The sequence below is a fragment of the Gamsiella multidivaricata genome, assembly GCF_025024155.1.
Source record: "Gamsiella multidivaricata strain RSA 2152 chromosome Unknown BC939scaffold_164, whole genome shotgun sequence".
In the NCBI taxonomy this organism is placed as follows: Eukaryota; Fungi; Mortierellomycota; class Mortierellomycetes; order Mortierellales; family Mortierellaceae; genus Gamsiella; species Gamsiella multidivaricata.
The window spans coordinates 1-25,357 of NW_026251872.1; the positions used below are offsets into that span (position 1 = coordinate 1).

At 48.4% G+C, this 25,357-nt stretch overlaps 10 protein-coding genes across 10 annotated transcripts; 8 read left to right on the forward strand and 2 right to left on the reverse strand.

Moving 5' to 3' along the window:
- Positions 1-13: 13 nt before the first annotated feature.
- BC939DRAFT_508877 (uncharacterized protein) lies at positions 14-545 on the forward strand (the record flags this gene model as incomplete). Its single annotated transcript, XM_051561057.1, has 4 exons — positions 14-119; positions 224-270; positions 362-391; positions 489-545. The coding sequence occupies 4 exons, from the start codon at positions 14-16 to the stop codon at positions 543-545; spliced, it is 240 nt and encodes a 79-aa protein (XP_051405915.1).
- An 857-nt stretch (positions 546-1,402) lies between these two features.
- BC939DRAFT_81461 (uncharacterized protein) lies at positions 1,403-2,922 on the forward strand. Its single transcript, XM_051561923.1, has one exon. The coding sequence runs from the start codon at positions 1,657-1,659 to the stop codon at positions 2,734-2,736; it is 1,080 nt and encodes a 359-aa protein (XP_051405916.1). The 5' UTR covers positions 1,403-1,656; the 3' UTR covers positions 2,737-2,922.
- On the forward strand, positions 2,923-4,638 carry BC939DRAFT_81462 (nucleotide-sugar transporter-domain-containing protein). The gene is made up of 2 exons (XM_051561924.1): positions 2,923-4,193; positions 4,284-4,638. The coding sequence occupies exons 1-2, from the start codon at positions 3,109-3,111 to the stop codon at positions 4,321-4,323; spliced, it is 1,125 nt and encodes a 374-aa protein (XP_051405917.1). The 5' UTR covers positions 2,923-3,108; the 3' UTR covers positions 4,324-4,638.
- Position 4,639: 1 nt separating this feature from the next.
- On the forward strand, positions 4,640-8,020 carry BC939DRAFT_81417 (kinase-like domain-containing protein). The gene is made up of 16 exons (XM_051561922.1): positions 4,640-4,984; positions 5,092-5,146; positions 5,246-5,300; positions 5,384-5,410; positions 5,504-5,528; positions 5,622-5,699; positions 5,780-5,838; positions 5,923-5,966; positions 6,048-6,201; positions 6,287-6,351; positions 6,446-6,545; positions 6,643-6,673; positions 6,750-6,882; positions 6,982-7,152; positions 7,252-7,544; positions 7,626-8,020. The coding sequence occupies exons 1-16, from the start codon at positions 4,828-4,830 to the stop codon at positions 7,742-7,744; spliced, it is 1,566 nt and encodes a 521-aa protein (XP_051405918.1). The 5' UTR covers positions 4,640-4,827; the 3' UTR covers positions 7,745-8,020.
- A 1,450-nt stretch (positions 8,021-9,470) lies between these two features.
- Positions 9,471-10,773, forward strand: BC939DRAFT_471256 (citrate synthase-like protein). Its single transcript, XM_051558203.1, has one exon. It carries the CDS (start codon positions 9,636-9,638, stop codon positions 10,542-10,544), a length of 909 nt encoding a protein of 302 aa, XP_051405919.1. The 5' UTR covers positions 9,471-9,635; the 3' UTR covers positions 10,545-10,773.
- A 766-nt stretch (positions 10,774-11,539) lies between these two features.
- On the forward strand, positions 11,540-14,122 carry BC939DRAFT_471259 (kinase-like domain-containing protein). Its single transcript, XM_051558204.1, has 6 exons — positions 11,540-12,443; positions 12,561-12,786; positions 12,880-13,002; positions 13,093-13,505; positions 13,608-13,742; positions 13,853-14,122. The coding sequence occupies exons 1-6, from the start codon at positions 11,697-11,699 to the stop codon at positions 14,090-14,092; spliced, it is 1,884 nt and encodes a 627-aa protein (XP_051405920.1). The 5' UTR covers positions 11,540-11,696; the 3' UTR covers positions 14,093-14,122.
- Positions 14,123-14,187: 65 nt separating this feature from the next.
- On the reverse strand, positions 14,188-16,358 carry BC939DRAFT_471261 (uncharacterized protein). Its single transcript, XM_051558205.1, has 4 exons — positions 16,031-16,358; positions 15,599-15,912; positions 14,637-15,498; positions 14,188-14,536 (listed from the first exon to the last, which is right to left on the reverse strand). Exons 1-4 carry the CDS (start codon positions 16,164-16,166, stop codon positions 14,232-14,234), a joined length of 1,617 nt encoding a protein of 538 aa, XP_051405921.1. The 5' UTR covers positions 16,167-16,358; the 3' UTR covers positions 14,188-14,231.
- A 197-nt stretch (positions 16,359-16,555) lies between these two features.
- On the forward strand, positions 16,556-19,392 carry BC939DRAFT_471263 (apoptosis-inducing factor, mitochondrion-associated, C-term-domain-containing protein). The gene is made up of 7 exons (XM_051558206.1): positions 16,556-16,862; positions 16,978-17,007; positions 17,111-17,291; positions 17,379-17,440; positions 17,521-17,651; positions 17,756-18,123; positions 18,228-19,392. Exons 1-7 carry the CDS (start codon positions 16,656-16,658, stop codon positions 19,139-19,141), a joined length of 1,893 nt encoding a protein of 630 aa, XP_051405922.1. The 5' UTR covers positions 16,556-16,655; the 3' UTR covers positions 19,142-19,392.
- A 73-nt stretch (positions 19,393-19,465) lies between these two features.
- Positions 19,466-21,584, forward strand: BC939DRAFT_471264 (uncharacterized protein). The gene is made up of 3 exons (XM_051558207.1): positions 19,466-19,795; positions 19,926-20,286; positions 20,756-21,584. The coding sequence occupies exons 1-3, from the start codon at positions 19,526-19,528 to the stop codon at positions 21,532-21,534; spliced, it is 1,410 nt and encodes a 469-aa protein (XP_051405923.1). The 5' UTR covers positions 19,466-19,525; the 3' UTR covers positions 21,535-21,584.
- Positions 21,585-23,587: 2,003 nt separating this feature from the next.
- On the reverse strand, positions 23,588-24,324 carry BC939DRAFT_81628 (uncharacterized protein). Its single transcript, XM_051561925.1, has 2 exons — positions 23,978-24,324; positions 23,588-23,883 (listed from the first exon to the last, which is right to left on the reverse strand). The coding sequence occupies exons 1-2, from the start codon at positions 24,149-24,151 to the stop codon at positions 23,680-23,682; spliced, it is 378 nt and encodes a 125-aa protein (XP_051405924.1). The 5' UTR covers positions 24,152-24,324; the 3' UTR covers positions 23,588-23,679.
- Positions 24,325-25,357: the final 1,033 nt, after the last annotated feature.

The following is a 25,357-nucleotide window of genomic DNA, read 5'->3' on the forward strand; positions in this document are numbered from 1 at the left end:
CGATGCCTTTGTCATGGACGCTTGGGGTAAGCAGCTCGAGGTCGGCAGGAAGATTACAATGCTTGCTGATCCTCAGGGCACTTTTGTCAGGGACCTCGGACTCGACTTTGACGCCTCTGGTAAGTAGCTTTACTATGGAGAGGAGAGAGTCGCTTGAACGCATCAATTGCCAGCGGCAATTTTCATTGACATGTATATTGTCTTTCTCTTGTCGCTGAAATAGCTGCTCTTGGTGGACACCGATCGAAGCGCTTTGCGTTGGTTCTAGAGGTAAGTTTCAGCGTTTTGGGACTACTGTTGGATGATACTCTAGTGTCATGCGTTTGTTAACCGCTCATTGCAAATCACCGTTGCTATATAGAATGGCAGGATCACCAAGGCATTTGTCGAGGTAAGATGCTGTTGAGCAGGGCAACGGTTACGCTGCGGCTGTGTATGGCAACACCTATCAATCCTGGGCTAATCCTCTGTGTTGTTTCATTGCTTAGCCGAACAACACAGGATTGTCTATCTCCTTGGCAGAGAGCCTGCTGAAGGAACTCTAGAGTGGGTACATGTAGTACTAAAGTGATAGTGATGATGTCTTACGCATCTGATACTAGCGTACATGCAAAACAAAGTCCGGTAGAATTTCGTACCTCAAAAGTGGATATTTTGTGCATGTGGACAGGGTTGCCTGTCAGGGAGCATCACGTAAATGGAAGATAGGATATCATTGTTCGGCAAGGCAACACAAAAAAAAAGATTTGTCTGCCCAATGGCCTTGTCGCGTTCACGCCAAGCGCTTCCGGAAAAGAAACACGGGGCTTGATCGGCCTGGCAATGGAAACCACGCGGCAGGATGCGACGCGATGAAGATGAAGAATGATATGGAGTTTTTTGTGATCCTTATGGACTACCAGGTGCTCAATCAATGAGTCAATCAGCATACTGAACGACTATAGCGCGTTCCATCGTTTTCTCCTACAATTGCGAAGAAAAAAAAAGAAAAAAAAAGGAGTCCTCCAGGAGTGTTGCCTTTGTGAAGCGGGGGACCTTGAGGCACATGGGGTATATTTTTGCTTTAGTAGTAGCACCGTTATCACGGACATAAAGAGGGACAGAAGTGAGGAACCTTGAGCCTGGATCTCGCTTAATCTCTCCTTGGCAAGCTGACCAGTCAACACACAGATCTTGCTACGCGTCTTTAGAAAGTTGATCTCCTGCTCCTAGGGACCGTACCTATTTTTCCATCTTCATTTACGTTGCATGGATGCCGGCTCAGATTGGGCTAGTCCGCTCAAAAGGGATACTGGAGGCATTGGTCTGGTCTAATTTGGTACTGGCAGGCAAATGGTGCATCGAATGAGATCCTTTTCATAGGAACCGATTGGGAGTGTTGGGAAGTAAAACCTGGCTATCTTCCCACTCTCTCCACTCTTACCCTCCCTTCCCTTTTGATTTGCCACCAATTCTTTCTTTCTTGTCTTCATCCATTCAGCTCCATCGACAATCCCTTTCTCTTTCTCGATTACACAAGTGTCGCTTCTGGTCGCCTTCCCTCGTTCCAGAAGAGGTTTATTTATTCCGTTCTCGGACAAGTTCTCAGGAGTATTCAGCACTGTTCAGTTGTCTCCAACTGCTTTAAAACGGACGAATATCCTTTGATCAAGCCGTATGTCGGCAGCAGCAACCTCCTCGCTGGGGCCGCAGGGTCACCTGGGACTTCTCACAGGCAGTGCCAGGCCCAGGGCACGGAGCGTCAACACGGATCATACTCAGTTCCAGTTCCAGCACCAGCACCAGCAACAGCAACAGCACCAGCACCAGAGCCATAACCAAAACCAGCGTCAGTCCACCAGTAATGAAGCCGAGGTTGTCTCTCCATCATCAGCTGCACTCGATCAGATCAAGTCCAGCCTAACAATGACGACGCATCATACTGGGTCTCATTCTGCTCACCAGCACTACGTTCTGTCTTCACAACCAGCTCAGCCTCTGCAGCCTTCCTCAATATCTTCAAGTCCAATAAGGCCCTCCTTTGCCTCGGCCTCGGCCGATTCCCATCCATACTCTCTCCAGCAGGATTCTATCCTCAATATGTCAAGCAACAGCGCCAGCAGCACCCCGCCCGCCACAAAAACCAGCTTTGGTCTGAGTATTCCCAACAACAGCGGCAGCAATTTGAACCATTATTCCGGCAGCAGCAGCAGCATCTATAACAATACCGTAATTAGCCACGCAGGAAGCAGCCCCAATCCGGTCCTCGCTAACAGCACCAGCAGCCTCAGCACCTTGACCGGCAATAGTCCACTGCAACATCGGCCTCACACACCATTAAAGTCCTCCTTCCCGCTATCAATTACTTCGGAACATCCCTCGGATACTATGACCATCCCCCCTTTATCTTCCTCCTCCTCTCCGAGCGCTTATCATGCAGGAATATCAGGAGGAGCAGGAGCAGCAGGAGCAGCCGGAGGAAGAGGAGGAGGAGGAGGAGGAGGAGGAGAAGGAGGAGGAGGAGGCGCTGATATAGTACCGCCATCCTCTGCATCATCGTCGTTGCCAGGAGGCTCTTTCGAGAACACGTCAATCGTTCCTGGACCATTTCACTTCAAGTCTTTATCGACCGGACGCATGCATAACATGGGCAATGAAAAAAACCTTGGGTCCTTACCAACAATACAGCATCAAAATGGTCGAAGACGACGTAAGTTTCTGGTCTTCGACGGTTTCTCACACCAGGTCATGATCTGAAGCATGAGTAGGCGCGGGCTTTTTTCTTCTTGCAATGGACGCTGCATTACCTGACGAAGTGTGGCACCAGGAGAGGAAATGCAACGGCGCGATGACTTTCAGGATAGGTCAAAGGAAAAGGCAATAGCAGTATCGACGAGGTCAGCACACCACGCCAAGTGGCGCAATCTTTGGTCTGTCGGGAATTTATTATATGAATACATGGAACCAGGACTTCAATTGATTGCAGGTGTCATGGAACGAAATATGTCAATGGCGATAAGAAGCAGTGTTCATCGATTTTCATCGCGTCACTATAGTTAGCAGGCTATATTTGCGCCAGGAAAGAACAAAAGGAGCCACGTTAACATAGATGTACATTTCCATCTTGCAATGTTCTTTCTAGAGGATGGAGCAACCTTTTTGGGCGTGTCAATGAAGCATTTGTCGCTGCTCGTCCTTTTGCTGCAGAACAGTGTCCTGGTGTTAATGATGCGCTATTCACGAGTCACGGTGGATCCAGATCAGCCTATGTACCTCGCCTCAACAGCCGTCTTTCTCGCAGAGATTATCAAGCTGTTAACTTGCTTTTGGATTCTTGTTTACAAGACAAAGTCCATCTCCCAAACGGTTTACATCGTCCGCAAAGAGATTGTAGAGCAGCCACGCGAAATTCTCAAGATGCTGGTGCCCTCAGGACTATACGCTCTACAGAACAATCTCCTTTACATCGCCCTTTCAAATCTGGAGGCAGCAACTTTTCAAGTGACCTACCAGATGAAAATCCTCTCGACCGCCATTTTCTCAGTAGTGATGCTCAACAAACGGTTAACGCGGCAAAAGTGGTTCTCGCTATGCCTCTTGATGATCGGCGTTACACTGGTGCAGCTGCAAAATGTTGGGACCCCCAAGAGCCCGATTGCGATCGATACTTCAAGGGACGAGGAGAACGATTCAGAAATCATGGAACTGGCTTCAGACGACGTTTTGTTGGAGGAGGATTCAAGTCAGAATCCGATCATTGGATTACTGGCAGTGCTGACTTCGTGCGTCTCTTCAGGATTCGCAGGCTGTTATTTCGAAAAGATCCTCAAGGGCAGTGAGTCCGACATGTGGGTCCGGAACCTTCAGCTCGGCATCTCGGGGTCTATGTTCAGTTTTTTGGCTATGTTTTACGACAGGCAGAAAATTTACGAGGCTGGTATCTTCCAAGGTTATTCTACAATAACCTGGATGGTTATCACGAATCAGGCACTTGGAGGACTCTTGGTTGCAATCGTGGTCAAATATGCGGACAACATCTTGAAGGGCTTTGCAACATCGCTATCGATCATTACCTCGGGCATGATCTCAGTCTACTTTCTCGACTTTGAGCCTTCTGTTCAGTTCCAGCTGGGAACACTAGTTGTGATCTTAGCAACCTTCTTATACGGTCGACCTGACGCGCCAATTCCAAGGTTTATCAGGCCACAGAAAAAGTAGGTGTCTTCAGATAACGATGAGTCTCGACTTTACGGTTTCAACAATATAACTAACGCATCTCGTTTAATGCCCCGTTCGGTCTGTAGGAGGCAAAGCATGCCACCGCCCTTGAAATTCGCAATGTAAAGCTGGAGGAATTTGTTTAGTTCGACAATGCCGTGCGATCGCTTACTTCCTCAAGGAGGCACCTTACACCTGCATCGGACATTTTGCTTGGGTCGCACACGATGGCTTCTGAGTGAATTAAGACATTGCACTAACTCTGATCTGCAGGAACAGATCGTCCAATACTCCACCCCACTCCACCCAGAATGACTCGGTCATCTTTGTACAGATACTTGCTTCCTTTCTCCACGTGTAGTACCAATATCCTTATAATGAACAAAGAAAAAAGGAGCGATTCAACATACTCTATTGCCAGTATATAAAAAACTAGTATTGGTCAAAAGGCATGCAGGAGGAATGTGCGGACGCGCTTTGACTAGGAACCAATCCGACTTAGTGGTTTACCATCGATTATTTGCGGTTGGGCACATGTAGATCGATCGTCAAGCTGACTGTTTCGTTTTTTTTCTTAGCTTTTTTTTCATTCTTTGATTCAGCATTCTTTTCCTTCACTTTCCCCTCACCATGATCTCGCAGCATTCCCAACAGCTCTCTCAGCCCACTCAGACCATACTTACACCCCCATTTGCAGCAGGAATCCTCTCCAGTAGTTCAGCTCACGGCCCAGCCAAGGACAACACGACTGTCTGTGGATGGCTCATCAACCGATCCACGCTCGAAAGTAAAGCAAGCATATTGACGTCCTCAACGTTGACGCGTCCTTTACCAGGCTGCTGTTTCGCTGGAGGCTGTAAACTGACCAGGCGATCGACATCGGGACATATATAGCCTGTTTAGTCATCCATCGTGACAGGTCAACCACGATCGGCCGCCACTTAACGAGGTATTGCTGATGCAAAACACACTCTTAATACGACACTTCAAAGTGAGGGCGAATTTGATCTAGGAGTTTTGATGCTCGATATCGATTTACTCTCAACAGTGACCTGATCTTGACGGAGAACACCATTTCGAATTGCCACTGCCAGTTTTATACGGTGCGTATCGTAGATTGCGTGAAGCGGATTTTGATGGCGCTTTATTCAAGCAACTAATTTGTGCTGTGTTTACCCACACATAGAGTTCTGTTGGGTTTGTCATGTGCGAAGTGAGTGCACAAACGCGTCTTTTTTCGTGTCCATTTCATTGTTATCACATTCGTACGGTAGCATTTATCAATTCACTACGCTTTTACGAATAGGACGTGAGCACCAATGGCACCTATTGTAAGTCGTATCTTACCTATTTTATTGTACGCGAATATTTACAACAAACAACGACTGCGTCGTTCATTTTCAGACGTTCGATTTCATACGCAGGGAATGGATCACTCATTGGGAAGGGCGAGTCTGTTGTTCTATCACATGGAGACTCTATTCGCATCAGAGGCAACTACCGTAAGTCGGTACTTTGATTTTTCTAGGATTAGCCTTCAAACGATATCGATACTGACAGTTACGCACGTTTATTTTCTTAGACTTTATTTTTCAGGAGCTGACGCCACCAAAATTAGAGCATGAAGATGTAGAAATCGGTGTATGTGCTATTGTGCAGCCGTCGCTGAGAAGAATGGTCGTTGTAATGAGTACTAATTGAGATGGATGAACGGGTTTCTGATAGCTCATCGAAAAGACGTACCAGATACTGCCACTCACTTTGGGAAAGTAAGTCCTTGAGAGAATCAAGGCTATTATACGCATTTGAAGCTGCTCAATGACAGTTACTGATGATGCCCTTCTCCTAAGGGGTACCTTTGCGAAGGTACATGTGGCCATTCATCGGAAGACAAAGGCCCAGCTCGCGGTGAAGATTATGGATAGAATTCGCTACGGCGTTCCAGAGTACTCTGGCGGGACCGATATTGAAAAAGAAGTGACCATACTGCGAACCGTCGACCATGTAAGATTAGCATTGTATTCTCAAGTATTGATTCGTCTATGCTGTAATAGCGCATAATAAACATCCCCTGATGTTCCTCTCACAGGCAAATATAGTCCCAGTAGTGGATACCATCAAGACTACTCGGTACATCTATATCTTTATGCAAATGTAAGGTCATTTAGTTTACTGTATTTCGCAAGTGGGGAGACCGAGTATGCTCTGAAACCTTTGAACTTACTCTTTTCATTATAATCTACTCTAGGGTGACTGGAGGCGACCTGTTCGACTACATTGTGAAGAATGGGCCCTTGTCAGAACTAGAGGCCAAATTCGTGGCGTATCAGACACTCCTGGCACTCCAGGTACATTGCGCGTCTACCTATCATAGGGTTATACCCAGGTGAGTTTATGTCCACTAACATGGTGCCGTCCTTTGTCTCTTCGTCTCTGCACTATTAGTACCTTCATAACATCAACATTTCGCATCGAGGTAAGCGCGTGTTCGATGATACGACGATCGTGAGAAAGAGGCATGTAGCTTGACGCGTTTGCTTCCCTTTGAATAGATCTGAAGCCAGAAAACTTGCTTCTAACATCGACGACAAAATATCCTCGAGTACTATTGACGGACTTTGGCATGGCTCGCCAGTTTGAACAAGGACGCCTTATGAACACCATGTGCGGTACATTTGCCTACATGTAAGTGGGGTTGAAGCGCGTTCATGTGCAAGGGGTAAATGCTAATCCTTATTGACTATCGAGTAGTACTAAAGCAGTTGGTGGGCGGCTGTTCGATAGGGCACCGGAAGTGTTTGATGTCAAGCATGCTAAGGGTTCAGGCTATGGATATACGGCAGATTGTTGGAGCCTGGGTGTCACGCTTTACGTGGTTCTGTCAGGTACGCACCCATTCACATCCAAATATGCGACTGAGGATGAAAGGACAATGCGGCTCAAGATGAAAAACAGGTAACATAACAACTCTCTCAAAAGAATGTTGCACTAGGACTTGCTTTAATGGCACGTATTCAGGCGGTTCTGACACCTTTAATGCGTTTGTGAAAGTAGTCTGGTATTCCCATCGTGCTACTGGAAGAGTATCAGTCCCGAAGCGCGACAACTGATCAAGCGGCTGCTGACGATGGAACCTGGGAAGCGATGGAGTGTTCAGGACGCCCTACGATCGAATTGGATCCAGGACGACATAGGATGGCTCCACCAGCGATATCGAGAGACTGTGTTAGCGCACTGGATCAAATCGAGCCAGCATCTTGGCAGTGTTGTGCGACATGCGGAGCCACTTTCGTCAGAGAACGAGGCGAGCAACCGCACAGCATCTCAGCACAGTCGTACCAGCCCTAGTATGTTGTTGTGGACGGAGCTATTTGTATCGTGGATGTACAACCCTTAAAAACTAATCAGTCTTTCTCTGTGGATAATAGATCGCGAAAGTGCTGTTGCCGCGTCGAATGCATCTTCTTGTAACACCTCGGGGATCCCCGAGGTACACATTTCGTCGATAGCGAGTTCGACTGTGCGTGTGCCTGATGTCTCTTTCTAGCATGCATCGGGTTGCAGTCACGATATGTATCTGGCCCCATTTTTTATTCTGGGATGACACCAACTGTAGCATCTTTTCGCGTACTCTGACCAGCCCTCCGGCGGTTCGTTATCTTTTTTATGGGTCCTTCGAAGATATGCAACATGGACTCTTGCTGCAATAGTAAAATCTGCGCGTTTATGGTTCTGTTGTTTATGATAATACGAAGGCACGGACGGAGAAAGGCCGGTTACCAAAAATGGACATTGACCCCGCTTTTTCATAACCCTGTTGTGCTATGGGATGATCCAAGAAGTGAATTAGAGGTAGTAATGATGTTGATGAACAGGGCCAAGCTGATTAACTAAGGCGCCAGGTGGGGACCGTGGGGCGAAAGAGGGGTCAGGCGTAGTAACTGAATACTTTCTTTGTACATGCATATTGTATAGCTGGGCGGAGGAAGAGCACTCCAACGATATTCATGTGAGAGTGATCAAAATCCTAGACAATGCACAAAAGATGGGCACAGGACACGATAGCTGCATCGTCAATTTAATTGAAGTAAGCCCGACCGAGATGACGATGCATCGAACGGCCTTCTCTTCTCGTCGTCGTCAATAAAGACGAAGAGAGTGGGGGACGGATGATCACATCGAATCCGATGGCACTCCGCTTTTGAACAAAACGTAATTCGATTGAGTTCAGTCAAAATTTTTTTAAGACATCCGTCGGAGGCAGTTTTTTTCTTTTCCTTCTTTACTCTCTTCAATCCCATCCTCCATCTCTTTACACTCTCTTCTCGTTACAATGGCCTCTCTTCGTACTGCCTTCCGCCTCCCTGGCCTCGCCAAGGTACTTACTTGTTATCATTCAACCCCTCATCGCTTTGTCTCTATCTGTCTGCCTATGTTTATCAGTCAAAGGCAATTCCATCAAGACATCACTATCAAGCCGTTCACAAGCACTGCTTCTGATCAGCAGGCGACTATGCTTGGTTCCGGGGCTGATTCTTTCCTGTCTTCCCTTTCGATTCAGGGGATCCTTCGCTTTGACAATTCGAGTTGCATCCTCTCCGATTCAACTACAAAAGAGCATTACTGACCATTGCTGTTCATTGTGCACACTATCTGGACTGAATAGGTTGCTACCCGCCACAACACGTTCGCCGCATCCGCCATCCGCGCATACTCCACCAAGCCCCAGGTGCGTTGACAGCCCTCACTGTCCATATTGCGAGGACTGTGTTGAATGTGTGGATGCAAGGAGAATGACCGTGGAAAAGTGTTTGCCTAAGGACCCAGAGTGTGTATTGTGTCGATGGGGTTTGTTTCACTGGAGAAGGAAAAAAAAAAAAAGAAGTTTCTGCTTGACATCGTTTTGATTGCAGCAGTCTCCGTTGTGAACCAGTGGACAAGGGAGCGGGATGGAGAGAAAAGATGTGGCGTCATTGTCATTGAAGAAAGGTCCGTTGCTTGGTCTCTGACGACCGAAATTTTGTTTGCATGCCAAACAGGGCTTGAAGGACCGCCTTCGCGAGTTGATTCCTGAGAAGCGCGAGGAAGTCAAGCAGGTCAAGGCCGAGTTCGGTAACAAGGTCTTGGGCGAGACCACCGTCGACATGGCCTACGGTGGTATGCGTGGTATCAAGGGTCTTATTTGGGAGGGATCTGTCCTCGATGCTGAGGAAGGTATCCGTTTCCGGGGCAAGACCATCCCCGAGTGCCAGCGCGATCTCCCGGCTGCTGAGGGCGGCAGCGAGCCTTTGCCCGAATCCCTCTTCTGGCTCCTCGTCACCGGCGAGGTCCCTACTCAGGAGCAGGTCAAGGGTCTTTCGGCCGAGTGGGCTGCCCGTGCAACCCTTCCCACGTTTGTTGAGGATTTGCTTGACCGCTGCCCCAACACCCTCCACCCCATGTCCCAGTTCTCGCTCGCTGTCACTGCTCTTCAGCACGAGTCTCAGTTCGCGAAGGCATATCAGAAGGGAGTCAGCAAGCTGGAGCACTGGGATACTACCTTTGAGGATTCCATGGATTTGATTGCCAAGCTCCCCAACATTGCCGGTCGCATTTACCAGAATGTATTTAGAAACGGCGCCAAGGTTGCGCCCATTGACCCCAACAAGGATTTCGGAGCCAACCTCGCCAACCTCCTCGGATTCAGTGACAACAAGGAATTTGTTGAGCTGATGCGCCTCTACCTTACGATCCACTCTGACCACGAGGGTGGTAACGTTTCGGCACACACGACTCACTTGGTCGGCTCTGCTCTATCAGACCCTTACCTGTCCTTTGCTGCTGGGTTGAACGGTCTTGCTGGTCCCCTTCATGGACTCGCCAACCAGGAGGTTCTCCGTTGGATCACCAAGATGCGCGAGGAGCTTGGTGGAAAGGACGTCTCGGATGAGACGATCAAGGAGTATGTCTGGAAGACCCTGAAGAGCGGCCAGGTTGTTCCCGGTTATGGCCACGCTGTTCTCCGCAAGACGGATCCACGCTACACATGCCAGCGTGAGTTTGCGCTGAAGCACATCCCCAACGACCCCCTGTTCAAGCTCGTCTCTCAGATCTACACGGTTGCTCCTGGAATCCTGCTAGAGCACGGCAAGACGAAGAACCCATGGCCCAACGTTGATGCGCACTCGGGAGTATTGTTATCTGCTTACGGATTGGTTGAGCAGGACTTTTACACGGTGCTGTTCGGTGTGTCGCGTGGATTGGGGGTGTTGTCCCAGTTGATCTGGGATCGCGCGTTGGGTATGCCTCTTGAGCGCCCAAAGTCGTACTCGACCGCCGCCATCAAGGCCATGTATGCCAAGAAGTAAACACTTTAAAGCACACACGCACACCCATCCATCCTCCGATCTCTGAAGTTCAGTCTGTTTGTCTTTTTAGAATGTTGTTCTCTCTTTTCGAATACCTTTGGCGCCGTGGTACGCCATCCACGTTCGCCTTGCACATAGTCCCTCAGAATAAAGAAAAAAAAAAGTTTCGTTCAATAATCGTTAGGGAAGATAAATCTGTAATCTTTAGTAGGATCCTCAGAGACATACGCCAAGCATTGATAAATTTACGGATATTTTGAAAAACACTTAGTAGAAATGATATTGAGGTTTGTGACAAGGATTGGATCGGAGGAATAGGATAGCATATTTCTCTTGCGGCAGCAATATGTAGTCACCACAGGAGCAAATTCAGATTGAGCATTATTTCTCCCTCAGTGTGACAGTGTTCATGGGCGAGAAAGGTATAAAATGCACCCCTTGCCCGAAAACGATTTTTTTTTTCTCTATCGCACTCCAGTGGTTATAACTAATCGGATAAACATCATGCCTTTTACCTGACGTTTTCGAGTTACAGCCATACACAATGGAGTTGATCACCTATTTTTGGTCCCGCTCCTGGCGGGTTACTTCTTACTTCAAAAAAAAAAAAGCGATGGACCACGGTCGAAACTGGTTAATGGGACCATTTTCGTATGTAAATTGGCTCCATAACCTTAAATATGTGGTTATATTTTTCATCTTTAGAATACACCTTTCATAGGTCAATTCAATTTCCAATTAAAGTTTGGCCGCGTTTTCATAAGCCTAAAAACGAGTTTTGACTGTTGTACGTGTAAAAATCTGGAGCAGATCTGTTCCACAATCAGTCCAAGGGATACAGGAGGTTTCGTCGATCGCTTCTGCTGAACTTTTGGAGTTGGCATAACACAGCCCGATTGCCACAGCCCGATTGCCACAGCCCAAGAAATATTATATGACTCCCCAATCTATTCTCTTTGCCGTTGACATGGTATTGGGAGCAATATAGCGTGTGAAGTAGACTACGCGTGTATATGAAATTTAGCTTATAAACCTTAGTATTTGTGCCTTTGTGTCTCTGTGTCTTTGTGTCTTTGTTGAAGGTAAAAGTGCGGGAGCGACTTCTTTTTCCCATTCCACTTTTCTCCCTCCCTTCTTTACTCTTTTTCCTTCATGACTTCTCTTCATACACCACAAGAAGACGCGTCTATGGACACGACTGACGCCACCAAGCAACAGCAACAGTTGCCAACCAAGACTCAACAGATTGTGCCCGACAAGAACTTTACTGAGAACTCGACCGAGAATGAGAACGAGAACCAGATTGAGATTCAGAATGAGAAGCAACCCGACCCATTCGATTCCTTCGAGAGTCCAGCTTTCATCGTCCAGAGTCCAACAGCGACCATGACCCAGACAGACCCCAACCATCACCACGCCTTCGCCTTCCCGCTTCTCGCAAACATGCCTCGCCTGCACCTCGACATAGTCTCCACATCCACTCAATCCGCATCCACATCCTCTCCCTTATCCTCAGGGGTATCCTCGTACCATCAGGACCTCGATTCGCTTTCTTCTTCCTCACCATCAGCGTCGCTTAAAGTGCCCGGCCTCCCCAGCAATAATGATGATCTCAGCAACACGAGTTTCGGACGAACACATGGACATGGACGCAGCCTATCTGTCGACACCTCTTCAACAACACCAAGGCCAGGAATAGACGGCAGCTCCAGTACACCCGGGTCTCGACGAAGCTCCTTCTCAAGACCGATCCCCGTCAAGGAAACGCTTGACGCATGTGTGACAGAGACCGCAGATGGCCGTTTGAAATTGAAGCAATACGTCCTCGAAAGAATCATTGGACAGGGCGCCTACGGCATCGTCAATCTAGGCATCGATGTCGACACAGGGATATATTATGTACATTCTGTTCACTTTTCTCTCTCTTTTTCTTCACAGTGCTTGAGTATGCACTGATGCAATCCTTTGCTATGATAGCGACAGTACTGACGCCTTTTTTTTGTCACACCTATGCAGGCAATCAAGGAGTTCAGCAAGTCCAAGCTGCGCAAGAAAGATCGTGCAAACCTGTTCATGCTAGGTCGAGGACGCGGTCGACGTGGGCCAGAGGCACCATTGGCACCATCGTCACCCCTGGACATGATTCGAGGCGAGATTGCCATCCTGAAAAAGCTGAACCACGAGAATATTGTCAAACTGTACGAGGTCCTGGATGTTGCCAAAGAAGACTCTATGTTTATGGGTGAGCAGCCAGTATTCACCAAATAACACAATTGCGGATCAAACTCATGATCGTTTGGTGACTCATCCTGGCCACTTTGTTCTTTCTGTCTAGTTTTTGAACTGTGCGAACGCGGGGTGCTGACAGAAGTGACTCTAGGCGACAAGATCGGCAAGATCTTTGAGGATGAAGAATGCCGTGATGTCTTTGCGCAGATGGTCCTCGGCATCGAATACCGTAAGTTCACTTTTGCTTCCCCGTCTTCTTTCTCGATTCTTACAATGCACAAGCTAATAAATTATCAATAATACTGTTTACACCCGCTAGTCCACGACCACGACATTATTCACAGGGATATCAAGCCGGACAACCTCCTTCGCTCCTCAGATGGCACACTGAAGATCGTTGATTTCGGCGTCTCAGAAATGTTTGCAAAGAAGGGCCACGATTTGACAAAGAAATCCGCGGGCTCACCGGCATTCATGGCGCCAGAGCTGTGTCGGTATGGTCATGGAGAGGTCTCAGGAAGGGCCACGGATATTTGGTCTATGGGGGTGACCTTGTACTGTATCCGGTATGGCCGCTTGCCGTTCCGTTCCACGAGTCCGCTGGAACTGCAGACAATTATTCGAGAGAAATCTCCGGATTTGGAGGAAGAACAAGACCCGAGGTTCAGGAGCTTGATGCAGAGACTGCTCGAGAAGGATCCTACCAAGCGGATCACCATTGATGAACTCAGAGTATGTGTAGAATTCCTGGGGCTTTCGTTCTTGGAGGAGACGTCTCGCACAAAATGGCTAACAGTGTCTATTATAATCGCGCTTTCCATCCATACTGTATAGAATGACCCATGGTTGACAGACGATGGTCACAAGGAATTGAAGTGCAAGGAGTTGAACACAGAGACTGCTGTGACAGAAGTGACAGAGGATGAACTAAACGGAGCCATCCAGCGCATCAACGGGCTTATGACCCTTGTATGTTTATGTCCCACTTTACTCTTTCCCATCGGTATTATATGCTTTGTTCTAAACTATCATTTCTAACATCTGGCACATTCTTACGTAAAAAAAAAAAAAAAAATTAGATCAAAGCGGTGGCAAAGTTCAAGAAGCTGATCAAGAGTCCAGCACTCAGCTGCAGTTCTAGCTCGAGCTTGAGCACGCGATCGTCGTCCCAGGAGAACGTTAAGAGTGTCCAATGCATTACACCCGTTTCTTCGACACCCTTTTCGTCTCCCATATCGTTCTCGAGCAAGAGTAAGCAGTTTCAAGACGCGGACGAAACTAAGGCATCATGTGCTGCAATTTCTTCCTTCAGTAAATAAATTCACACCTATTTGTGCCTTTTGAAGAAATGTGATCGCAGATCAAATTGTTGGTGTGTAAGAGCAAATGACAATGTGGTAGAAAACGAAAAGTATTACAATAGAAATCCAACTGTTTTTGGTTGCTTTATTATGTTGTTCATGGAGCCAGCTGCAATTGATCAAACCGGGTCTCATCGAAGAACTGGCCACGGACCTGGCGTCCTCCAAAGAACCGGCCATCGAGATCTTTGAGCGCCCGCTCAGCGGAACCCAGAGCCCCAAACTTGACAAAAATCCGTACAGCCTCTTCAGGCGGTACCTTGCCGTTCTGGACCTCAAAAATGAGACAGCGTACGACCGCGCCGTACTTTTCACATTCGCCTGCTGTCTCTTCCTGTAAGGAGTCGTCTACTTCGCCTGGCCCCACCATGTTCGTCAATAAAATTACGGTGGATGGCGTTCCTGTTGTCAAGGGAATGAAGAATATTGGTGAAGATATGGGTTGAGTGTATAATACCAAGACTAGGTGAAGAGAGCATATGCAAAGAAGCGGCTGCTTTACCTTTGGAGGGCACTTGCTGCGTGCTAGGAACAAAGGCGGGCCGCGATTGCAGCGCAGGTTGAGATGCAGGCGCAATGGGATTCACAGGTCGTTGCTGCTGCTGGCTTAAACGAGCTCGCCGCAGGAATGCATCTTCGCCTGACACATCATTCGCGCTCACATGGCTTGCAGTAGTGGCGCCTGCAGCACCAACTATTGGCGGTACTACGGGTGTACTGCGCGTGGTATCAGATTCAGTAAAGTAGCTAACGGGCGGCATAAACGCCTTGTATGCAGTCGCTGGTCTTTCATGTCCATGTCCCTGACCGCTGCTACCAGGAGGAGAATTGAGTCTTCGTGCAACAGGGCTGGGCGACCGCCTTGGAGAATATGATCTCGACCTCGACCTGGATCTAGGATGACCACCCCTGCGGGAAGGATGTGGGCTCCTGCCTCTGCTTCTGCTTCTGCTTCTCGATCGATCTCCTCTACTATGTGGAGCGCGTGTTCGTGATAAAGGACTATAGTCGCGGCTGCGTGAGCGGCGAAAGCGAGTCGCTGCAGATTTGGGTGATTGAGACCGAGACCGCCGACGAGAGGCAGAGTGGGAGCGACCCCTGGATCTGGACCTGGAGCGCGAGTAGGAACGCGAACGAGTCCGTGAAGGTGAAGATGAGCGTGAAAGTGAGCGCCTGTATCTCAAAGTCCGTTCTTGTAATTTTTGTTGTTGTTTTTCCTCCTCGCGTAATCGCCACTCGTTCTCGAAGAGCACCTTGAATTCTTCATATTCGTTCGGTCGAGCGATATCATAGTCGTCGTCAAGTGAGATGGGCCCAACCTGACCCTTCACCGGTGGTTTCTTTGCTTGCTTTCTCACATATGCCTACATGTATTTGAAACGAACAGCATGTCAATGAGATCGATTTTCGAAAAATAATAATAATAACGTCAGTTCTAAGAGAAGCGATGAAAGTATTCGTTACCATGGCATCGTACTCTTGACGCTGAACCTGCGCAGTCCTTGCTTTTAGCCAGCTGTTTTCGTCCACGGTCTTTTCAGGCTGTTTGGGCGGCGAGAATAATGTCGCAGCCGGAGCGGAAAGTTCCGCTATTGCATTAGATCCCTGTGATGCTCCACTTTGGATATCAGTTGACGATGCTGCTGCTGATGCAGTTATTGTGGACGACTGAGCGGCGAATCCAGCGGGGATGGTGCGTACGGCTGTTTTTGGCTTGACTGCGGCTAACTTCCGATTCAGCGTGGGCTTAAGGCGGGTGATTGACGACGCCCATCCAGCTGAAGTGTGGAGACATTTTTGGGGGTTTGGGGGAGTCTTGTTATTAGTGTATTCTGGATAACAAGAAAAAAGTGGTAGAAGAAGAGGGAGTTCTGTTGTTGTTCATGAATCAAGTACCAGGGAGAACCGGTTTTGCAGTAGCTTTAGACGAAGCGGCTACACCATCCTTGGGATCCGAGTCTTGTTTTTGAGTGGGATTCTCTCCCTCGGCTGAGGAGGCACTGGGCGGTGGGAGGTCGCCGTAGAGGGACATATTATTGACGATAACTATGATACTGGCTGAATCTCCTTTGGCCTTAATTTGTTGTCATTATTCCCGGATGTGGGTTTCCCGCTCTTGCTTCAATTGGTGACTTTTGGTCCTCGTCCGATGGTTGATCGCCTTCGTGTTGTTGATGGCTAAGGAGGTGTCAAGGGTCGTAATGACCTCAAAGCTGAGTGTGTATGTGTATATGTGTATGTGGATACCCTTAATTCCAAGACACACAATGGATCAGTTCACGGATGCCGTGGGGGAAGTGCATACACCTAACTGCTATCGTGCAGGAAATCCATCGGGCGGAGTACAAAAAAAGGACGCGATAGCGCAATAACTATTGTTGTCTGCTTTTGGGTTTGTCTCTGCTGCAACAACGGGCGGTAGTTGGAACTGAAGGAACACTTCTACCCGATCGAAGCTCCCATACGAATCTCCAATCTTTCTTCCATTCCCCTCTCCTTCTTCATAAGCACTTTTCGAATCATGATCCCGCTCGCATTCAGGGCTACCATCAGGTCAACCGCCCGTCTGGGACAGCAGCGTCCCCTCGTCGCTGCCTCTGCCGCTGGAACTGCCCCTCGTCAGGCGCTCTACTCGCTCCGTCAGACTGCTCGCGCCTACGCCTCGGCCCCCAGTGCCACAGCAACTCACCACACTGCCCATCACCCTAATTCGGATGCTGCCTGGGTGGTAAGAAATACATTATACGCAGGGTGCACTTAGATGACAGTTCTGTGCCTGTTATCTTGTACTGACAATGACCTTCAATTGCGCGTTGTTGTTGTATTGATCCCAAACACATTAGATCGGTTCCCTGCTTTTCTTTGGCCCTATGGTACGTATACTGTCTCAGACGCTGTTCAAGCCATAAGATCATATAATCGTTGTCCTCCTGGACTTCATGATCCTCACCACGTTGTACTTGATCTGCGCAATAGATTTATAAATTGACAGCCCCCCCACCAAGGAAAAAGACTGCTGAGGCCAACCATCACCATGCCGCAACCTCTTCGCACAAAAAGGAGGTCAAGCAGGACCTCACAGATGATGCCGAGGAAGAGGATCAGGAAGTTCCTGCTGCGAAATACGAAAAGGATTTCTACCCTTACATCCTGATCGGTAAGCACTCTCTCTGTCTTTCTTGCAGGACAAGGTGGTCTTTCGATGGAGTATAATTTCTAATGACTGGGACATAATGACACATAGGTGGTGGAACGGCGTCGTTTGCTGCCATGGAGGCCATTCGTGAGAAGGATCCTTCGGCTGCTGTAAGTCGTCATGGATTCATTGGAATCTGTGCGTGAGTGCGGGTGCAACACATCTACTCACTTTCATTGAAATCCATTAGATTTTGATCATCGGTAACGAGGATATCGGACCTTATATGCGTCCCCCATTGTCAAAGGAGATGTGGTTCAATAAATCCGAGGAGACCACTGAGAAGCTCTCCTTCAAGGACTGGCAGGGCAAGGAGCGCAAGTACGAGCAACCAGCGCGAAACGCCTTGATTATCTTTATTCAAAAGCCATTTTCGCAAGTGCTTGCGCTCACAATGTCTCTTTACCTATTTTCTAAATCCATAGTATTGTGCTGCAGGGCAAGGAAAAGATTGAGGCGTTGGACCAGGAAGCGCTTGATGAAATCGAGTCTGCAGAGAGCGGTGTCAAGTTATTGACGGGCGTGACCGTCTCAGATCTCAATGTCGCAGAGCAGACCATCACGTTGAACAGTGGCAAGTCCCTGAAGTACGGCAAGGTTCTCCTGGCGACGGGCGGTACCCCCAAGACTCTGCCTATTCTCAAGGACGCTGGAGAGGACAAGGTCACGACCTACCGCTCTGTCGAGGACTTTAAGAAGCTCCATACATTGGTCAAGTCCTCTGGCAAGAAGATTGTCATTGTTGGAGGCGGTTTCCTCGGCAGTGAACTTGCCGTCGCTATCTCTCATTATGGTACGTTCTGTTTACAATTCTTTTTTTCCCATTCAAAAACCATGGCTCTCTCTTCGCATAGTGTTCTTAGTACTAAATATCCCATGTATACATATGCAAAATAGGTAAGGACAAAGATGTAAAAGTGACGCAAGTTTTCCCTGAGGACGGGAACATGGGCTTGGTCTTCCCCCGGTACCTCTCCAAGTGGACGACCTCTCAGGTGGAGCAGGAAGGCGTTGTTGTAAAGGCCAATTCCCGTGTAGCCTCGTCCAAGGCTGTGGACGGTCAGGTTGAATTGACGCTCGAGAACGGCGAGAAGATCCTTGCGGACCATGTGGTTGTCGCTGTTGGTATTGAGGCAAATGTCGATCTCGCCAAGAAAGCTGGACTGGAGATCGACGAAATCCGTGGCGGTGTTGCAGTCAATGCTGAGCTCCAAGCCCGCCGCAACGTTTACTGCGCAGGAGATATGACCTCCTTCCATGATGTGACCCTGGGCCGTCGTCGTGTGGAACACTACGATAATGCGATTTTGGGTGGCCGTGTTGCGGGACAGAACATGGCTTCGGATGACTTGCATAAGACGTACAAGCACCAATCGATGTTCTGGTCTGATCTTGGACCCCATATTGGTTATGAGGCTGTTGGTATTCTGGACTCGAAGCTGTCGACGGTGTCGATCTGGACAAAGAAGCCTACAGTCGCTGCCGCAGCAGCATCGGATGACGATGGTAAGAAGGAGGAATCCAAGGCTGTAACACCATCAACTAAGACAACGGCGGCAGCAGGGTCTGAGAAGGAGGGCAAGCGTGAAAGGGCGACGGCTACACCATTGCCTGCTGAGGCAGTGAAGGTCGAGGACAAGGAGAAGTACAACAAAGGCCTGGTGCTGTACCTGAAGGACAAGAAGATTGTGGGTCTGCTGATGTGGAACAACTTTGGCAAAGTCGACGACGCACGCAAGATTCTTGGCGAGGTGTACGACACCGAGAAAGTTGAGGCCCTCGTCAAGCCCTTTGGCATCCATGAGGACTAAGCGATACCGTGTTGTCGCGGGAAGCAAGGAGGCGGCATCTTTATTGCGGATCAAATTACAGACAAGCACAGTAAACATGCGTAAGCAATACCTATAGAAAGAGAACATCTAACGGATTATCAAGGGTATCATGGTTTTTGATACATTGTTCATGCCATGATGCGATGCATTTGATTGTGGGAGAGGGGGGAGAGGGGGATTGAAACATTTGAAAGATGAAATGCTGATAAGAAAAATAAAAATAAATCGCCCAGCACGTGGAATTGGAGATGAACTCCACAAAGTCGCATTTTATTCTTGGAACCACAAACCATTTTTTACTTTTCATCCTCATCCCTCCTCATTCATACACTTCCCTTCCTTCTCTTCACTTCCCGCTCAAATATGTCCTCAGCCCCTTCGACTACAAGAGTGATGCCTACGAACGTCAGCAACAGTACTAGCAACGTCGATAACAGCTCGAACGTGGTTTCGGCTAGTGGTCCCTCGGATGCCCATGTTCCAGAGATCCGTGGACGGGAGCGTCAGGGCTCCTTTGGAGGGTCGACCAAGGTCAAGATCCTGAAGCCCTTCAACACTGCGAATATCAAGATCTTGTTGCTCGAGAACGTCAACGAGACTGCAGTCTCTGCCCTTAGAGACCAGGGTTATCAGGTATGAGATGAAATTTTACGTGTGGTGGAAAGATGCGAGAAGGGGTTGAAACCGTGACTCACCTGCAGCTGGATCTCTCAATTGACGCATTCTTCTTTTCTATCAACTTTTTTCTACTGCCTTCCGCTAGGTCGAGACTTTTGCAAAAGCATTGCCCGAGGATGAATTGATCGAAAAGATCCGTGATGTGCACTGTGTCGGTATCCGCTCGAAGACCAAGCTGACAAAGAGGGTCTTGGATGCGGCTGAGAAGCTCGGAGTGATTGGATGCTTCTGCATCGGCACGAACCAAGTCGATCTCGAGCATGCGTCCCAGAAGGGCGTCGCTGTCTTTAACTCGCCCTTTTCCAACTCGAGATCCGTCGCGGAACTGGTCCTGGCTGAAATCGTGCTGTTGTCGAGACAGCTCGGTGATCGTAACAATGAGATGCACCAGGGCGTATGGTCCAAGGTTTCGGCAAACTGCTATGAGATCCGTGGCAAGACACTTGGTATGTGCTTTTTTTTTTTCTTTTTTCGCTCGTACTGTTTCTTTACTTGTAGGGGGGGATGAACGTTGTATTTAGGGTAGTGGGTGGAGTGAACTCGGATGCGGTGAGTCGCCTGCTGCCAATAGGGCTATCTCTAATGCCTCCGGTATTGGCCATTTTGGGGGAGGTAGTCATTGTTGTAGTCATGATCGCAATTGTCGGGAACTGAAAAATAACAGCATATGTAGAGAAGGAGAAAGAAGAGAGCCTAGACCCTTTACTTGATGGGTCTGCATGAGCTACTTCTTTCGCTCTAGTAGGGCTTCACAAAATATTGATTCTCCGGGCTTACACTCCTTCTCCTGATTTCCACTGTCATGCTTTCGGCGACAGCATTTCTATGCACAGAAAATGAAAACGCGATGGCACTGGAAATAACGCCATTTGACAATTATATATTTTTTGTTCACTGATAACCTCGGACCAATAGGAATTGTTGGATATGGACATATTGGATCGCAGCTATCCGTGCTCGCAGAGTCGATGGGTATGCGCGTGCTGTTCCACGACGTTGTGCCACTGATGCCCCTGGGCACAAGCAAGCAGGTCAACTCTCTGAATGAACTGCTTGAGTCCTCGGACTTTGTCACTCTGCACGTCCCTGAGACTGAGGACACCAAGAACATGATTGGTGAACATGAACTCAACAAGATGAAGCAGGGCTCCTTCTTGATCAACGCCTCCCGTGGCACTATTGTTCAGATCCCTGCCCTGGCCAAGGCCCTGCGCTCAGGACGCATCGGTGGCGCTGCTGTTGATGTTTTCCCCAAGGAGCCTGCTGCGAATGGCAAGTTCTTTGAGTCGGAGCTGGTTGGATGTCCCAACACGCTCTTGACCCCACACATTGGAGGTTCGACCGAGGAGGCTCAGTCGATGATCGGTGTAGAGGTCTCGCAGGCATTGATCAAGTTTATCAACAACGGCACATCGATCGGCGCCGTCAACTTCCCTGAGGTCGATCTGCGTGCGATTCGCGATGAGGAGAACTCGATCCGTCTGTGCTACACGCATTTGAATGTGCCCGGTGTGTTGAGACAGATCACGAATATTCTGGCAGATCACAATGTCGACAAGCAGTTCTCGGACTCGAAGGGCAAGATCGCCTACCTGATGGCCGATATCTCGGATGTAACACCGGAGCAGATCCAGGACATCTATCGCCGCGTCAGCGAGACCCCCACCAACATCGTCACCCGCATTCTGTACTAGATAACCAACAAATCACAATAAATAACGAGAATCATGGATGTATTATTATTAAAACTGATTTTGCTGCTCTTAATCTGTGTCATTCTGCCTTGAATTGTGTACATGACTGAACAAAAGGGGTTGTTTCTTAGATGTGGCTCTTGTCTTACCTAAACCTTAAAGTAACTCGAAGGCGGTAAAGAGTAAATATGAGAGGTCTGCATGGTTAAGCCTTCACCTTGAACTGATGGTGCGATACAAAAGTATAGATGGGGACTAAAAGAAAGTGCCCGCGAAGACGAAAGATAGGATTTCTTCGGTTGTAAATCAATTGGGTTTTGAGGGAGAAGGACATAAACGACGGAATGGCGGAGCTGACGTCATCAGCTTAAATGGGTAGTCTGAACTTTTCCGCACTAACTCGCTGATTGGCTCGAAATAGCGTTGGGTTTTATTGTTTTCTCGCGTGCGGAAATAATGAATGTGCACTAAGAGAATTTACTGGCAGCGAGAACCAGCATTAACTTCATCTATTCCTTTTATCTCGCGTACTGCTTTCTGAAGGAGTGCCGCCGCAGAAACAAAGTAAGTCTCCGTGCACTTCCTGGTCTTGCCATTGTGAACCACTCGACCAAGCTCCATCCAAGCCTGGCGAATTGTCTCCTCACACTCCCACATCACTTGAGCCCTTTCCTCCTCCTGCCGTCTTCTTTTTTCCTGCATCTCCTGTTGTCGCACGGCTTGGAGTCGCTGCTCCTCCTCCTCTCGTGCTGCTTGTAGTTGTTGAAGTAGATTCGGAGAGAGAAACTCCTCTAATGGAGGGCCATAATCCTCTTCCAGGACGGTTTCCTCATTCTCGTCAATTGACTGTCCCGTTAAGCTCAGTTGCATTGTTGTCAAAGCACACTTGGAACCCTGGATAGATCCTCGATACCAAGAACATGTGCTTACACGGTAGACCGTGTTTTTCGTTGTCAGGGCAAGAACAGGAGCGGAGCCGTTTGTCCGACAATATATCGATAGCATATTGCGCCTCAGGCGGGGTCTGAAACGACAACACAGAGATCAAGCCTTCCACAGACTTAGTAATGTTGATCAATGTTCTCGCCCGAGCCGAATCAACTTGGATGGCCTTTTTACGCCGTGCCTCCTCGTGGAATGTTAGGCGACGGGGTTGAAGGCCGCTTGTGATCTTGAAGTATGTGGTGCGGTACTGGCTTTCCACCACACCTAGCAGGATGTAGATGAGTTCGTCGGCTCGCAGGTTGCGCTTTCCCGCCAGAAAGTTTCGCTTGAGGTTTCGATGCCATCGCTCCACAAGGTTATTTGTGTTAATATGTTGATGGTGCTATTTCAAATGAATAAAGTGCTTCAACGTTAACAAATTGACTAGAATAAGACCAGTTACATATCGTAGACCAGGCCATTTAATGTTAATGACTTTGATTTGTAGATATAGTATATGTGTATATGTATATGTATTTGTGTATAGTAATTATTATTAAAGTTAGTTCTCTTTTTCACTTCCTTCGTCTTGTTACACACAGCTATTTAAGAGCACCGTTGCCAAATGATAGAATCTCAGTCTTTGTCTACTCAATCACATACCCAGACCCAAACCTATTGCGCAAGGCGATCAGAAAGCTGAGATCTCGATTACTTACTGAACGATAGAGAGGTGCCCATCGGCGCATGCTTTCCTTGTTGATCCATTGCTTCTCCATGTATTTGATGAGTGCATCAGCATTCTGAAACCGCTCTTTAAACTGCTCCCATTGCTCTTCAAGATCAGCCTCGGTTTTTGCTTCGCGTATTTTTCGCAGTAGCGGACGCATTTGTTTTGCATTTGCTATCTAGAATTGCGCGAGAAAGAGTCGTGTTAATGGTTTGAGAGATATGACTGTATGCCCTCCCTAGTATTTTCTATCCTTACGGAAGTGCTTGTCCGAAGTTTCTCCTCCCATAGTTTCGCGACATGAAAGAGGCACAAGTAAATAGAGGCGCACGGGAATGCGCTTCTGATTGCTTGATGTTCGGTCTTAGCACAGTCCACCATGAACCTTTCCATCCGGAGGTTGCACTCCCTCTTCAGCCACGAGAGCCATGCGATGATCGGATACCTGTGGTTATGCAGTCGCTGTCAGTCTTTATACCTAACATTGTCTTTTATGCATCTCCATTCGCGTTGACATACTGCGATTCCGTGTTCGAGATCATGAACGAGATAGGTATCGCTTGGAGCGAGCGAACATCCTTCACCAGAAGAGTAAACAAGTACCCGGATTGGACAGATCCTTCTAACGGCCTGAGTTCCTTGACAACCTTGTGCGTCGAATCCATACAAGCAATGTTTGCGTTGTCTTGCATGACCTACATGTACATTGGGAACAGTGGAGCGATTTGAATTAGCAGGAAAAAAAAATAAAAACAAAGAAAAGGTACTGAGAGCACATGCAAAGAGAACCTTGATTTGGAATGAAGAAGACCAGGCTATCATGTAGTTCTTGCCATCGAGCTTTGCTACATCTTCATCAAATAGCGATTTGCCACCCTCTTTCCGAATGGTGTCCATCCAAAGTTTCACACTCAAAGAAACATCATAGTTCTTCTTGTATGCCAAAGTCCTGTGTCGGTACATAGCGCTTCGGACATCGTCGTACCTAATAAGGAGGGACTTGGGGCGAGGGTCTTCCGGGTTGGCCTCCAGCTAGTGTATGCAAAGGCGTTAGCTCCATAGAAGAGGATAGTGAGATAACAGAACAGACTGCAATAGGTAACATCTTACCGTTGTTATCTGAGAGCTGGCTAGTGTCAGCTTTTGTAATAGCAACAAAACGAAGGAAGGAACAAGTGCAGGAACAAGAGGACACGAGGTAGGAACACGAGAGGCAGGGGACAAGAGACAAGGGCTAGAACGGATGATCTTTATTATACAGAGAGATAGAGGTATTTATACTAATATACAGGGGGCGCAGTGGTGGAGGCGCGGTGATGGGGGCGTGGTTGAGGGCTAAGCAGAAGGTTAGCCTAGGATACTATCACACCTTCCCCTAATAAATGAAGAAGGCCATGTTCTTGACAATACTTGCGGAGGATGAGGGGTGAGTTGGTGATGGACTGAAGGGGTTCCCAGGTGGAGTCCTTGGCCTCGTCATAGCCTACCCACTTGATGAGAAACTCGGGCCTTTTTCGTCGTGTTCTGTGTGCAAGGATGGATTCGACCTCGTACTCGACTTCGCCATTGACGATCTCAGGTTCCGGGGGCGGTGAGGAGCGACGACCAAGGGATTCGGGGGATGAAATAAAGGGCTTGAACCGATCAACATGAAAGACGTCATGAATGCGCATGGTGGGCGGAAGTTCAACCTGAAACGAGACTGGTGAGCGTTGTTGAAGAAGAGTGAATGGCCCAAAGAAACGGGCTTGAAGGGAGGCAGCAGGGCGGGTGGAGTCGTAGGCAGTGGTGATGTGCTCGGTGCTGAGTAAGACTTGGTCACCGACCTGGTAGGAGTGAGGGCGTCGATGGGCATCAGCATGCTTGGCCTGTTGAACTTGAGCTTCAAGAAGGCTATCGCGGGCAGCAGCCAGGGCAGACTGCTGTGCAGAGATAAAGGAGTCAAAGTCCGATGCAGAGGGGCTGGAAGGGGTGGCGGGACCAAGAAGAGAAGCAGGCACCCGAGGATGGAACCCTTGGTTCAAAAAGAAGGGCGAGACACCAGTGGAGGAGTGGACAGCATTATTGTATGCAAATTCGGCCGCCGGCAGATACAGGTCCCAGTCGTCTTGCTTATGGTTGACTAAGCCTCGCAGCATCGTTTTCAAAGTCTGGATTGCTCTTTCCGAC